Source organism: Didymosphaeria variabile, assembly GCF_027946475.1.
Source record: "Didymosphaeria variabile strain IMI 356815 chromosome Unknown scaffold_10, whole genome shotgun sequence".
NCBI classification, from domain to species: domain Eukaryota; kingdom Fungi; phylum Ascomycota; class Dothideomycetes; order Pleosporales; family Didymosphaeriaceae; genus Didymosphaeria; species Didymosphaeria variabile.
In genome coordinates, this window is record NW_026611629.1 from 931,359 (window position 1) to 946,030 (window position 14,672).

General features: G+C 52.2%; 7 protein-coding genes across 7 annotated transcripts; 2 read left to right on the top strand and 5 right to left on the bottom strand.

The window, feature by feature from the left end:
• Nucleotides 1-652: 652 nt before the first annotated feature.
• On the bottom strand, nt 653-1,840 carry N0V89_012365 (uncharacterized protein; the record flags this gene model as incomplete). The annotated part of the gene is made up of 2 exons (XM_056221086.1): nt 653-1,329; nt 1,384-1,840. 2 exons carry the CDS (start codon nt 1,838-1,840, stop codon nt 653-655), a joined length of 1,134 nt encoding a protein of 377 aa, XP_056065073.1.
• Nucleotides 1,841-3,116: 1,276 nt separating this feature from the next.
• Nucleotides 3,117-3,959, bottom strand: PRE7 (Proteasome subunit beta type-6; the record flags this gene model as incomplete). The annotated part of the gene is made up of 2 exons (XM_056221087.1): nt 3,117-3,804; nt 3,853-3,959. The coding sequence occupies 2 exons, from the start codon at nt 3,957-3,959 to the stop codon at nt 3,117-3,119; spliced, it is 795 nt and encodes a 264-aa protein (XP_056065074.1).
• Nucleotides 3,960-4,302: 343 nt separating this feature from the next.
• On the bottom strand, nt 4,303-5,215 carry N0V89_012367 (uncharacterized protein; the record flags this gene model as incomplete). The annotated part of the gene is made up of 4 exons (XM_056221088.1): nt 4,303-4,587; nt 4,640-4,935; nt 4,982-5,102; nt 5,153-5,215. The coding sequence occupies 4 exons, from the start codon at nt 5,213-5,215 to the stop codon at nt 4,303-4,305; spliced, it is 765 nt and encodes a 254-aa protein (XP_056065075.1).
• Nucleotides 5,216-5,435: 220 nt separating this feature from the next.
• Nucleotides 5,436-6,341, top strand: PRE4 (Proteasome subunit beta type-7; the record flags this gene model as incomplete). The annotated part of the gene is made up of 3 exons (XM_056221089.1): nt 5,436-5,465; nt 5,518-5,668; nt 5,737-6,341. The coding sequence occupies 3 exons, from the start codon at nt 5,436-5,438 to the stop codon at nt 6,339-6,341; spliced, it is 786 nt and encodes a 261-aa protein (XP_056065076.1).
• Nucleotides 6,342-8,517: 2,176 nt separating this feature from the next.
• On the bottom strand, nt 8,518-9,463 carry N0V89_012369 (uncharacterized protein; the record flags this gene model as incomplete). Its single annotated transcript, XM_056221090.1, has 3 exons — nt 8,518-8,924; nt 9,208-9,262; nt 9,389-9,463. The coding sequence occupies 3 exons, from the start codon at nt 9,461-9,463 to the stop codon at nt 8,518-8,520; spliced, it is 537 nt and encodes a 178-aa protein (XP_056065077.1).
• Nucleotides 9,464-9,798: 335 nt separating this feature from the next.
• On the bottom strand, nt 9,799-11,496 carry ubp10 (Ubiquitin carboxyl-terminal hydrolase 10; the record flags this gene model as incomplete). The annotated part of the gene is made up of 1 exon (XM_056221091.1): nt 9,799-11,496. One exon carries the CDS (start codon nt 11,494-11,496, stop codon nt 9,799-9,801), a length of 1,698 nt encoding a protein of 565 aa, XP_056065078.1.
• Nucleotides 11,497-11,804: 308 nt separating this feature from the next.
• On the top strand, nt 11,805-13,611 carry CCT2 (T-complex protein 1 subunit beta; the record flags this gene model as incomplete). The annotated part of the gene is made up of 4 exons (XM_056221092.1): nt 11,805-11,807; nt 11,862-12,016; nt 12,064-13,438; nt 13,570-13,611. The coding sequence occupies 4 exons, from the start codon at nt 11,805-11,807 to the stop codon at nt 13,609-13,611; spliced, it is 1,575 nt and encodes a 524-aa protein (XP_056065079.1).
• Nucleotides 13,612-14,672: the final 1,061 nt, after the last annotated feature.

Genomic DNA, 14,672 nt, shown 5'->3' on the forward strand with positions numbered 1-14,672 from the left:
AATTGCCAACGTGCCCACTTGTTGTCCTGATCGCACTATAGGTCCTTTGGATTCTTTCACTGGTTCTCTGTACTGTTGTAGTAGGTCGTGAAGGACTACCGGTTGTCGGATAATCAGTAAGCCATGACGATGACTTTGCAAGTAGCACAAACTCAAGTCTACATATGACCAAGTGATGACCGACACGTGAAGAAGGCAAGATCGAAACTAAGAAATACGAAAGAGTCGAAATCAATGGAAAGTAGAACAGCTTTATACGTACACAAGTGCTTGCTTAAGTCTGCTACTAGTCGAAGTGATTGCGTTACACTCTGTTCTTTTTTTGCCACCACCTGACTAATAGTGAATCAGGTGGCACTTCGCAGATCGGGTCAGTGATCATCTTAGCTGCTTCGATACCGTGCCTTGGAAAATATTCCGCCTTGAGAGTAAACCTGGATAGAATTAAATTGTAATATACGTAGACCCCTTGGTGAAGACTACGCTAACTTTGAACCGCTCTCGAGATCTCCTCGTATCCGATCCAGTTGACTAGCATGTCAGATTTCTAGCTGCAGCACTCTCACAACCACATGAGATCGTAACTGGTTCCTCTGCACTTAGTTCACTAGTCGAAATGCTGCATCTTCCTCACAAACACAGTTAGACGCGGTCATGAACTCTCGGATGGCTTTGCGGGACGCCGTGTTGGACGTGGAGGTATAGGCGGTGGTGTTCCCGGAGGCGGCGTCGATGGAGCCTGTGGAACAGGCGCTGGACCTTGAGGTTCAGGCGGTGGATCCTCGATCTCTGGTGGTGGGTTCGGAAGCGCCGGTGGCGGGTTCTGAGGTGGTTTCCACGGCTGCCCCCACGGATAAAATCTGCGCACAAAGGCAGCATCCTTCTGGGACACCCGCGTCGGGATTGGAAGCCACCAATCGTTCCGGTCAATGAATTTCTCCCCGGTCGTAGGATTCTTCTTGATCTTGACCAAGGTAGCAGTGTGCATAGTGACTTGGCTTAAGTACGGTACTGCTACACCTTGAGCCGACCCATACATCATGATCGAGTCGTAATCGAAGCCATCCGGTCCATCTAATGATTTTCCTTCGTCGATGTCCTTGAAACCATCGCCTCTTATCCAAGCTCTGCTTGGTGCTTCCCAAAACGTAGCTTGGGCATACTTCTCGCATAGAAACTCCCACACCTCTCCTATCGGGATACCATTGGGGACACCATTCAATCTGTGCGCGTATTCGACCCTCTCTTTCATGCCTTTGACGTTCTCGCAGCGAAAGTACACATAGTCATCACGGTCCCATCGCTGGTGCTCGTGAGCCATACCAAGAACTATGAAGAATCAGCGGATCAAGATTCACCGAGTTCGATCCCTTAGTTACAAACCGTGCCCGAGCTCATGCGCGATGGTATGAGTGTTGGCGCTTTCCGAAATGACTATATCGTGTCGTCCCGGTACTGATTCTTCACCCGGTACATCATGATAGTAACCGAGGGTTGCTATGGCACCACCCTCCCCTTTAACATCGTCAAGCCAATGTATTGTTAGAGTGTCAGTAGGGTAATCGTTCGTGTTCCAATCACACTTCAGTTCTGTCATTCGATCGAGCTTCATGCCCTCTCCGCCATATGTATAGTAGTTGCAACAGTATGGGTTGAAGTTTTGCGACCTGGGCAGGTTGGGAGGCGGAAGGAAAGCCAGGCTATGTTTGTTCTCAGGGCCCCATATCCCGTCTCTGAAATCGCCGAGAGCATCAGACCAGAGCCTGACTGCGGCTCTGACCTTACAATTCAGTTTGTCGTATGACCGCTTGTCGACGAAGCAGTATGGGATGATAGTCATTTGTCCTTTGTTGATTTCCCATTTCGTTTGTCGCCGGGGCCAAGGCCGGACATTACCATTGGGTCCGCCGGTACTTAGCCCTAGGTTGAAGGTACTGTCAGCAGATTGCTTTTACCACATATGAACTATTACAGATCTCCCTACATTCTGCGGAACCCATCAGGGGGTCACTGTCTTCGCTGCGAGAAGTGGTGACGGAGCGAGAAAGCAAAGTATCCGCAACACGGAACGGGGGATCCTTGCCGGACTGCAAGCTCAGAGCGAAGGCCATTTGCAGCGTGACAATGCACGCGGCGATTACGGCGGTGAGCTTCATTCTCGATCCCGGAGAGACGTGCGGTCCTGAGCGTTGAAGCAGACTGAGGTCGAGGTGGAATGAAGGTGCCCTATAAAGCGCGTTGCTGCGAGATTGGAAGATTAAATTTCCGTGAGTGACCGACTGTACCCGAGCTTCGGCAGCTCAACTCACTCTGCATTGTACGCTTGATGGATGGCACTGGTGGCGGTGGCATTACTTGGAGTTTGTGAAACTTAGATAAATAATTACCCAGTTGAGGAATCGACATCGCCTCTTTGGACGTAGTGGACAGCAAGTGGGGCGTGGAAAGCGCGTTTGACCCCGATAGGAATGCGAGGGCGCGTAGTGATTAGCCATAATGGGCTGCCCCTCCTTGTGTATTGCTCAACTTCAAAGTGAGGGACGGCAGTCGAGAGAACAGACCGAACAGGACATAGTAAACAAGTAGGAACAGGTGTAAATCTTCCCACTGTAGTCATATCATCATCGGGTCGACGAAATCAGCATGATGTGTATGGTAGTCGCATGCGAGTAGTGGAACACAGTGGAGGCATCAAGCATGACTTTGGTGGGTGTCAGCAATCGTATGCCATTCGCAAAACCACCCTCAAGTGTCGTTTTCGTGAGGGTCGGCTGTGATCGAATTTTAGCACGTACCACGGTCTTCAATACCAATTACATCAGGTCTTATGAGAAAAATCGAGTGTAGATGATGATACGTAAAGAAAAGGGTGACGAGCAAGTAATGATATAGTGGAGATATGGTGGGAACAGGGAGAAGATGGAAGGACGTGACAGACGGACCAGTTACGTGCGGTTTAGTACCATGTCGCACTGCGGTAGCAGCTGCATGTATTTGTCTCTTAGACAAATGTGTCATTCGGTCGTTCTATGCCGTTGAATACTGTTCATACAATCCGGCCAAGCTGCAGGCTCAGAAGTTGTTGGCCACATCCACCCTACGCCCAGTCGGCTCCTCTAATCCTGCTTCAGCGTCGTGTACGACTCGTGTACACCGTCTGCCGTAATGATCATCATCTGGAGACCATCACCGACCTCAATATGCCTCTCCACCGCACTAGTGAACGCATCCCTCACCAAATCCTCGACGTGATCCTGCGGCAGCGGCTCAGCGGCCTTCGCCTTAAGGTCGTGACCAGTTCCACTTCCCGGCATGTACTGGTTTTTGAAGTTGACCTGGTTATCCAAGAATGGCATGATGAGCGAAGCCGCTGCACCAGCAGCCCTGCACTGCTCCCTCTCGTAGCTGCCCACCGGGTCGTATGAGTACAGCGCGCCCTTGCCATCCTCATCAAGACCGCCCAGAATCGCGTGCACGTAGTATGGGAAAAATCGCTTATTGTAGAGGATGTGGCTGAGTCGCTGGGCACAGGCGGAAACGGACATAGGCTTGCCATGCTGGTACTTGTACATCTTGACGATGGTGTCGAGGCGCTCCTTCAGCGCATCGCCGTCTGCTGCGAAGCCCACAACGGAAAGTACTATCCGCGCACCCTTGTTCTCTGGTCCCTCGCCGCCGATCTTGAAGAGCTTGGGTGCGTACCGGGTGTTGATATTGTAGCCGGAAGTTGAGCGAGTGTCGCCTGCGAGGATAGTAAAGTCGGCGCCCGAAATACCAAGTGTTGATCCACCATTGTCGGTGTAGCTACAAGAGTAAGCATTTATAAAGAAAAGAGAAGTGGTAGCTGCCTACGGGTAGAAGCCGTGCTGTCGCTCGCCCGACGGAGCTGCTGTGGGGGTCTGCTTGAACGAGTAGCCTGGGCCGCCTTGCGGAGGAGCGCCGGAAAAGAGAGCCGCCATCGTGAACGTTATGCGGTACTTCGGTATCGGGATACGTCGACGCAAGAGAGTTGGTCGCGTGGAAACAGCGGGTGGGCGAGGAGTGAGTGGCGTGGGGTGGTTTGTTGCTAATAGTTTGGCTATCCACGTCGTAGGCACCTTCGCGTCGTCAGTGCAGCTTGCGCACGGACCAGCGCCTGGGCCAGTGCTATCACACGTGATAACGACATTCACAGCGCAAGCAAGACATGCAGCATACGCTGTATCATTAGGAACTGATATAGGAAAGACCTGAAAATCTGAATATATCATTAAGCATCCCGCTCTGTGTTCTAAGAGCCTGTGGGTAATTCAAGATGCCACATCATCGCTTTTCCTTCGGTCGACTTTCCGAACCAACTACGATTCTTCCAGCCGCATTCTGTCGCGATCCTTTTCCTGCAGGCGTGCACGTTCCGCTAGAATTTCCACGTCTTGCCGGCACAAAATCGACCGGACCGCGCGGTGTCTTCGATCGTTCGCTCTCCTTAGCCTTGGTGATATTCTTTTGGGATGCATTTAGCGCATCGCTGTAAGCCCACTCCGGCCAGACCACAGAAACGCCGAGCCCCTCTGGCAAAGTTGAAGTGTACTGATCTTCATCTGTGATCTGATGTATGGTCAGTAGAGGTAGCAGGAGTAGTTGATTGGTGATCACGTACAGTAGCAAAATCCATCAACTTGCTCGAATGATTGGGATCTCGCACGACAGAGGAGCTCTCCAGTCTTTGATTGAAGTGCTGTCCCTTTCTCTTGAGCTCTAAGAACTGAGCGAATTTCTGAGTTGATCTCCGTGGTGGCGAGCCGGGTGGTGAGGGTGGTATGTTGAGATTCGGAACAGGGGGCAAGGTCAGATTTTGTATCATCAGACGATTTGAACTGTATGGAGATCCTGGAGGAGCATTGTTCGCTGATTCCTCTTCCACAGCTTCGGGGATCGCAGATGCTGAGAAGAAAACTTAAGTTAGGTGTTACGTGCGTTATTACAGCTTGTCATAACTTACGGCCTTGAGAAGGTCCTTCTGGCAGGGATTGTGGTGTCGGATCCGCCTCAACAGGTACCGCTGCTGGTGCTGGAGTAGCCTTCGAGATTGACGCAGCTGCTGATAGAGATGGTTTTGACAACTCGATATTAGTAGCTATCGCGCCCTTTCCCCTCCGTGTGTAGGACTAACCTCAGCGTTTACGGAAGGCGCTATGTCCTCCTCATCACTACTGATGTAGTCGATTCCAAGCATGATTGTAGTTGGAACATGGTATCGATAAAGTGTTTTACTGCAAATGGAAGTGACGACGGAAGCTTGGGCCACGTCTTGGCATTGGTCGCAACTGCGCGTTCGAGCTGCCTGGCGCCCTCACATCCGCCGCTTTGCCTTCAACTACAACTCTGACCCACGAAACGACCGTCACGACTCTCTCCACCTCTTTCGCTTGATAATATAGACCATATTCTCCAAGATGAACCACCTTCCGCAAGCCTGGGGCCGCGTGAGTTGAGCTAGCCAGCAGAAGCAGCCGCCATTACTGACTGCGTAACCAGCCTCGGGACGATATCTATGGCGCATATGACCACGCCCACTTCCAGACCGCCGCCGGACCAAATCAACACACACAAAGCCCAATTGTGACGGGTACATCAGTCGTAGCAGCCAAGTTCAAGGACGGCGTTGTGATTGCCGCAGACAACCTGGGTATGGAATTATGGAATTACAGAAGCAACAACTGTAAGAGTCAGGCATTTGCTGACGGAACCTATTAGCTTCATATGGCTCCCTTGCTCGATTCACGGACGTCAAGCGCCTACGGAAATTCAACGAGACGGTGGTGGTGGGGTTCGGCGGCGACGTATCAGACATGCAGTACCTTGACCGTCTGCTCAACTCCCTCGATATCCGAGAGAATTACTCAAGCACTGACGACCCGCTTAACGCGAAGAACCTGCATACGTACCTCGCCAAGGTCATGTACAAGCGCCGCTCCGATTTCAACCCTCTGTGGAACCATCTCTTGATTGCCGGTCTGGATGGAGAGTCGAAGCCCTTCCTCGCTAGTGCGGATCTACTAGGTACCACCTTCTCGTCACCGACCCTCGCCACTGGATTTGGAGCTCACCTTGCACAACCGATAATGAGGAGGACTATCCCGGACGAGAACTCGGTGAAGGACGTTAGCAAAGAGGACGCTGTGAAGCTGGTCAAGGAGTGCATGAAGGTGCTCTTCTACAGGGATGCTAGGAGTATGGACAAGTACTCCATTGCCACCATCACCAAAGAAGGTGTGGAGCTTGACGAAAACGTGCAGCTCGAGAACCAGAGCTGGGCGTTCGCAGAGCAGATCAGGGGCTATGGTACACAGACGGCATAGGGAACATGCGACTAGGAGTGGATGGGACGATTGAGGCTATTTATGCGCTGACAAAGCATCATGTGCGCGCTGACAGCTGAATGGTAGACACGAATGTACCATGCCCCCACATTGCTTCACCTGTTGATGCGAAGATTGACTGTACTGAGCACAGCGAAGTGAGGTCCGTATGCCCCATGGACTGAGTCCACTCTTTCTGTAATGAGACCTATGGGGACATTCTCACTCTACTCGCTCGCGAGATTAGCGGTCACTGTCGTCGAATGTGTTCAGGCATCCTTAGATGTAAGTTGTCTCTCTATTTCACGAGCCCATGGACGAACGGTATCTAGGATAACCAAGGAAATTGTGTCGCTCTGTGATTGATATGGATGCTCTACAAGCATTGTTGGCCTTCGTAGACTGGTAATGCTTGCCTCTTCAGATTGCTTGAACAGAACATCAGCCGATTCGTACATGTAAATAGGTCGCACATCAATGATCCTCAAACCGACGTATCGGTGCTCCATATCTTCATCACATTTTTGAACTCGGCGCTAGGCCTTTTTCCAGAGTTGGTACGACCCATTGTGCCGCCCGAAACAGGAAATTCTTTTTCCACATTCCAGCGCTCCGCAAGCGTACAACTACCGCGAACGACCACCACGAGTGAAGCGCGAACAATAGCTCTTTGTCTTGCATATAATACACTGAACACCATCATGGATACGCCCAGGCTAGACAATTTGTTTCGTCCTTCGCGTTACACAAACAGTCGTTCAGTCTTTCCCAGACACCGCTCACCATGGTGTACATCCCAAAAGGCGGACCCGTCCCCGTCCACCCATGGCATCTCGTCTTCCGCGGCCTCCAGGCCCTCTTCGCTATCCTTATCATTGCAACGACTGCCTATGCGCTCTCAGTAGAGAGTGGCGGACCTGTTAGTCTCTACTTCCCTTGCCGTATGTACAAAGTCAGTAATCTGACAACTACGCAGATCAAAGCTCCCCTAATCTCCACCCTCATCATTGCACTCCTGACTCTCATCCCCATCCTCCCACTCACGACTCCCCTCCACATTTCCCAACGCCGCTTCTATGACCCGCGCATCGCGCTCGTCGTGGACCTCCTCGCAGCCCTCTTTTGGCTAGCGTCATTTGCAGCGTTGGCGTCGTACCTCGACATTTTTCATCAGTACGGAAGTAATCTCAGAGTAGTGGACGAAGTATTTGCGGTATGTGGGAAGTGTAGAGGTGCTTGGAGGAGCGGGGTGGCAGCCGCTGTGTTTGCGGTCATTGAATTGTAAGTCTCGAATTGTACGAGAGAGACAGGGCGACGAGGCTAATAAACAATCAGCTTACTGTTCTTGTTTACGACGTTGGCGTTCGTGTACTATTACCACTGCCATCTCGCCCACGAACCCGCATACGGTATCTCAGAGAAGGAACCCAGAGTCACCGCGCATGATAGCACATATGGTACCCCTTATTCTACACATGAGCCGACTGCAAACGGGGTAGCATCCGAGCACCATACGAGATCACCATCCCATCAAACACCAGATCATCCCGGCATGAACGGGGAAGCTCGGATGGCACAGAACCAAGGGTCTGCGCAGATTCCGTATCCTCAAACGTCAGGCTACGGCGCTTTCAGTAGAAATCATCCACCGACTCCACATCCTCAGATGTCGGGTTACTCGGAAGCTTTCAGAACGAGTCATCCGCCGACGTCGGGGTATGGAGCTCCGCCAGCAGTTGATGCTGGGGCTTCGCCGATAAGAGAGGATCCGAGGGAAGGTGCGGTGTCGCCGCCGTTGCCGCCAAGGTCGCCATCGAGACTTGAAAGGCAGGATTATGGGTTTGAGTATTTAGGGCATGCGGGGGCGGGGGCGGATACTACGAGGTCGTGAGAAGGGGTAACTCTGTGAATGTCTCGGGGCGGGATACCAGTGAATCCATTTGCTAGGGTAGCGGAGTTCGAACTTGTAGTATGTACATTACCATAATATTGTTATAGATACAGCCCTTCACAGGGTGAACTCAAGGCGAGATCTTACAAGAGAGCTTTCCACCCCTTACCTCCCGGCCTCTCAAGACCCAAGTGATCGCACAACTGCCCTAAATGATCGACGCCCCAGTACCTCTCCGTCTCACCCTTTACATTAGTCGCTGTACCTCGTCAGCCAATCTCTGGTTTACTGCCTCACCACACAGCAGCAATCACACTCACCAAGAAACCATGGCAACCCAAAAGCCTCCTCCCTAACCGCCCATTCAGTGTTCTCCGTCAACTTCTCCTTGACTTCCTTCCCCTTGCTAGCCTCAATCACCCTCCTTGCCTCCTCCTCCCCACCCACAATCGTACTCACGATCGCAAGTAGGTTTTCTGGGGTCGAAGGGTCGTTCCAGTGCACCCAGTAGTTCTGCCAGAATAGAGAAAGGGCACTAGGGAGAGAGGCAGGGTGCGAGAGGGAGATTGCAGTCAAAACGCGTTGAATGGATATTGTATTCGTGGGGAAGCCAGGTGGAGACGATTGAGAGACGGGGACATTGAGATAATTGGACCAGCGAATGCGCTCGGTGTTTATCCACTTGTCTTTGTCTGGGTTGCGTTAGTGGTCAGACCACCGTAAGGTAGCCTGATTGCAAGGATGCGAAGATGCGATGATGGAAAGGTTTAGGTCGATGATATTTGCGAAGCTGTCGGCCAATAATGGAGTGATATGCCTTAGACCAAAGAGCGATGGTAGGGAAAGATGGTGGAAAGAAGGGATTCGCTTACTCTTAATCCTGAGCGGCTAAACACATGTATCATCAGCGCTCGCAGCATACAAAGCGTACCATGCGATTACCTACCGGTGTGTTCCCGCAAGCCTTCATGATACCTCCCAGAAATACGGGTACATACGTAATGTCACATTGCTTAAAGGCTGGGAAGTTCTACTCGTAGTCAGCAAGCCAGGTCAATCTATCACATATGAGATCCATCAAATGCGGAACAATGTCCTTGAGTCATTCACATTGTACATTGCAGGTGATGTTCGATTATGGCTGGGAGCCACTTACATGCAGAGCATAGAACGCGATGTACGCGAACGGGCTCACGATGTCGACAAATAGGGTAATCTTCGGTATGGACATATTGCGCAAGTAAAATGCACGAGCACGCAATCTGACGGTTCTGGGAATGGTGGATGTTGACAAAACGTGGAGTAGGTAAGACTGAGGTGTAGATGCCAGTGATAGCCGAGGCATACCTGGACCCTGATTTATGACGAGTGATCATGGGGACACTACTACTATGGTAACAACAAGTCAACACAATTTTATGATGGTCCAACTGCAATTCCATTCCACTTTTTGTGGATACACAAAATTGGGCTGAGCTTGTCTCAGCTGTAGTATTACAAGCAGGTACACGTCGCGATTACATCCGATCGAAAAGACGAGGACTTTTTCACAAGCAAGGCCGTCTATCAAGCTCTTGCTTTGCCTTTCTTGCTCACATTTGAGTTTGCACCAGCCTGACCTTTACGTCTTTCCCAGACTTGCACGTAGCTCTCCTTCGTGAACAATGTCTCTCCTCGTTCTTTCTCCACGAACAGATCTTGGACACCATACCAATCGTCCCTACTTCGATCCTTCAGCTGTACCCTCCAAACTTTCATGTCCTGTTCACCTTCCACACTGTCATCCTTCTTTTTGACAGCTTCGTGGGTAATGTTGGCCACAAGATCGTAGTAGATGGGTTCTCCTGGCGGGTACTCCTTCGGATTAGGTTCCACGTAAGGAGCCATGTCGAGAGACTGCGCAGGAAAAGTGACGATAGTGGGGTTGCGCTCCGAGACGAACTTGTTTTTGCTAAATCGCTTGATGTGGAACAGCAAGTAAGGGGGCAGCGGGTGCAGGAGCCGGTATCGCACCCGGTTTTTCATCTTCTCCTGAGCGTGCAGACCATTGTACTTGTTTAGGATCGTGGTAAGGGGTACTTGAGGGATGATGTTTTTCTCTAGCGCGTCTTGAAACAAGGGCGCAGCGGGTAGATCTAATGTGAGGACGAGAAACTTTGTGATGTCGGTCTTGACAGCTGCGTCTTCGAATCGCAGACGGTCGCCTGCATCTGCGCGCGCTGTAATTTCTTGTGATTCGATCTTGAGCGTTCCCTGAAAAACCTTTTGGACTATGCTTGATCCCGGTTTTGTCTTCGATCCACCAACCGCTAGATGTAGATTGTTCAAGAACCAAGACAGAAAGTCCACCGGATCAGACTGATCGGTGAGTGTGAATCGTTTTGACGATCGAAGCGCAATGTCCTGGAGCAGCTCGTGTGGCGATACATGGGTTTTGAAAGCGCGAGGGTTCCAAATCTTTCGAACAAGGGTGCTGAATCGCTGAGCGAGTTGTGGTCGGGTCGACAAGTCCTCCAACATGAAGTAGTTCCTCAGAGGAGTGACGTGTGATAGTGCCTGTATGACAACGTTGAAGTAATCGTTCGCCTTGATGTTGTTCATACCGATGAAACCTGGTATGTATTCCCTGTTCGACAGATCCCACGACACCTTCGGCTCCTTGTCTAGGCGCGCAACTTCAGTCTTGCTAAGCCGCGGATCCACCACGAACTTGATGTCATCCAGTGATTTCGACATGACCTCGTACCCTTCTGGCAGGACGTAGACTTTCTTCGTCTCCATGTTTACGTATACATGGTGGTTCTCGTCGAGCGCGTGGAAGTAGGCTTGCGATTTTGGGCCTCGTCCTTGGAAGTATTTGCCGCAGACAAGACATGCGTAGACGTTTATATTGGATAGTGTGACGGAACAGAGCTTCTCGAAATCGAAGTCGAGCACTTTGCGGTCTATCGTGTCGAGATATAGGTCGGTATATCCAGCTTCGGGCGCTTTCTGTCGTCTTGGTGCGCCGACTGCTGGCTCGTCATCTTCATCGTCCTCCACAGCTCCAGCTTCTACAAGCTCCGCATGTTCCTCCGCCTCTGCCCCCAAAATGTCTATCCTCTCTTGGTCTTCCTTTCGTGGGAGCATGAGGTGTCCATTGGTGGTGCCATTCGGAGGCTCAGGAGTCCCCATTTCTTCGTCTTCGACGCGCGCTCGTTTTGAAGCTGGCGACGGCGCATCGACTATATCCTCGAGCGGCTCGAGTGCTTGCCGCTTTGACATGGCAAATCTGAAGGCGGAAAGCGCAATGTGGGAGGTCAGAAGTATAGTGCTTCTTTGTTTCGTATACGCGCTCTGAACGAGCTTTGGATCAGGTGCAAAGATTAACGTGCCAGTGCGTGTATAGAACAGTAAATTAAAGTCAAGGCAGCAAAAGCTCCAGTTCGTAACGGCTTGGCGATGTTGATTGGTCCGTGCCCCAAGCTCACGGCGGGCGGCACCTACCAAAAAAGTTCGCGTTCAGGCACCACCAGAACTACCCCACGTTTCTGTAGATACCCTTCTTTCGCTGTCTATCGTTTGGTTTCGTAATGGTACGTATCTTTTCATGTCCGTGTCGCAGCCGTCGTTTACTGAAATATGTCTAGTCGTACCAAAACCCCACCCAGATTTTCGCGGAGGACGTGACGGAAGAGAAGGGTGAGAATGCGCGTCTCTCCGCCTTCGTAGGCGCTATTGCCGTCGGCGATCTTGTAAAGAGCACATTGGGGCCCAAGGGCATGGACAAGATATTACAGTCTGCGTACGTGCCCGCAAGTGCCTCTCACGAGCTTCACTCACAGTCAACAGCTCTACTGGCGAGATCATGGTTACGAACGACGGAGCTACGATTTTGAAAGCGATCGCCCTCGACAACGCCGCCGCAAAAGTTTTGGTAAACATCTCAAAAGTACAGGATGACGAAGTCGGCGACGGTACCACATCAGTCACTGTTTTGGCGGCGGAGCTGCTACGAGAGGCAGAGAAGCTCGTCGACCAGAAGATCCACCCGCAGACCATCATCGAGGGTTACAGGATAGCAAGCACTGCGGCGCTACAGGCGTTGGAGAAACTCGCAACCAACAATAGCAGTAACGAAGAGGCGTTCCGACGTGACCTGGAGGCTATTGCGCGGACCACACTGAGCTCCAAGGTGCTCAGCCAGGACCGGACACAGTTCGCGAAGCTCGCCGTGGATGCAGTCTTGAGGATGAAGGGCTCCACCGATCTCACACACATTCAGATTATCAAGAAGGCCGGCGGAAAGCTGAAGGACTCATACCTAGATGAGGGTTTCATTCTGGACAAGAAATTTGGTGTGAACCAGCCTAAGCGGATAGAGAACGCAAAGATTCTGGTTTCCAATACGGCAATGGACACGGATAAGATCAAGATCTTTGGGGCAAGAGTCAAGGTGGACTCCACAGGTGCGCTCGCAGACCTCGAGAAGGCCGAGCGCGAGAAGATGAAGGCAAAGGTTGAGCGCATCAAGGCTCACGGTATCAACTGCTTCGTCAACAGGCAATTGATCTACAACTGGCCAGAGCAACTCTTTGCTGATGCCGGCATCTGCTCCATCGAGCACGCTGACTTTGACGGTGTCGAACGGTTGGCTTTGGTCACCGGAGGAGAAATTACATCCACATTCGACCACCCCGAGCAGGTCAAGCTCGGTCACTGCGACCTGATTGAGGAGGTGATCATTGGCGAGGACACGCTCATCCGCTTCTCAGGTGTAGCCGCAGGCCGGGCCTGCACCATCGTGCTCCGTGGAGCAACCGAGCAACTTCTCGATGAGGCTGAGCGATCGCTTCACGATGCGTTGGCTGTGCTTTCACAGACGGTCAAGGAGCCGAGGACGACATTGGGCGGCGGCTGTGCTGAGATGAACATGGCTAAGGCTGTTGCGGAAGCTGCACAGAATGTTGCTGGCAAGAAGGCCATCGCCGTAGAGTCGTTCTCAAAGGCTCTGCAGCAATTGCCTACGATCCTTGCGGACAACGCTGGTCTGGATTCGAGCGATCTCGTCTCCCGACTGCGAAAATCTGTTTACTCTGGCTTGACCAGCTCTGGACTGGATCTTCTCACTCCTGGCGGTGGTATCGCCGACATGCGAGAGCTTGGTGTCATTGAAAGCTACAAGCTGAAGCGCGCGGTCGTTTCTTCAGCCTCTGAGGCAGCGGAGGTATGTGCACCCCATTCGCTACGCGTACTCGAAACGTACTAATTCCCCACAGTTGCTACTACGGGTGGACAACATCATACGCAGTGCTCCCCGGAGACGGGAGCGTATGTAGAGACGCGACACAAGGGGAGACAAAGATGCCAGATGCTGCAACGACACCGCATCGGCAGTAGATAGTGTGTACAGTACTCGCACGAAGAAATTTAATGCAGCCAAAATGTCACTGTGGGCGCTGCTCGTGCGTGCGATATGTCGCCAAGCGTGATGCATGTTCCTAGCGTAGTGGGCTGTAAGCTGCATGACGGTGCTGCGTCTATGCTCGAGTTGGCAAAAAGCGTAGTCGCGCAAGGATGCTCCGAGAGGATCCGTCGGTGTCCAAGGCGGCGATTAGGTTTCATCGCGATTCTGGCCCCAGGAGAGTCTCTCCACCAGCGTCTCACCTACCTGAGGCAGCTGCAGCCGCCCTGAAGAAGATCTTTCCCTGGGCGACTCGGAACCCGCGCAGATCGGGCTGCTGTAGATTGCCGTGCCGTCATCTGTGTGCGATGCCGAACCTGGAGATCGCTTTACGATTGATACATGTTTGATTGTGACGCCCGTCATCAAGAGGGCCATAGGCGTACAATATATGAAGTGTGCTATCATCTTCCACGCCCACGCAGAAAGAGCACTGGGCAACGAGATGCGAGTGCCCGTGGTGGGTCGCCCGGGGCGTTCGAACTCACGTAAGGCCGGGCATGTCGCTGACGCACGTCGTGCAGTGGACGCTGCAGAGGGCTTGTGAGTGGACGCAAGCACAGTAAGGATGCAGACGGATGGTGTCACTCTGGCAAGTGTGAATACGGTCCGCCGGGTCTTTGTGTGTAGCGGCTGAGCTCAACAGTGGGAGCCTGCTCCAGCTTGTTGAACACACTTGTGCCTCTGGGGCGTCGCTTTTGACTCTGCCGGCTCTCGTAGCCTGTCTCTATCTGTCATCCGCAATCGTTGTTCCGGACGACAGGTGGAGTGCGGCGCTGCGGCGCTGCGGGAGCGAACCGTACCTTGCTCACGTTAGCGCTCTCGCGACCCTTGTCCAAGGGGTGAACGCACACGGACTCAGCCCATCCCCCGCCTCTCGCCAAATCATATTATCTATTCCTGGCCGTCTCGCACACCTTCGTTCTCTTTCTTTTCCCATCCGCCCTCATCCCCCGCCGAATGCTCCATCTCGCCCCACCCTAGGCCTCTCCCAGGC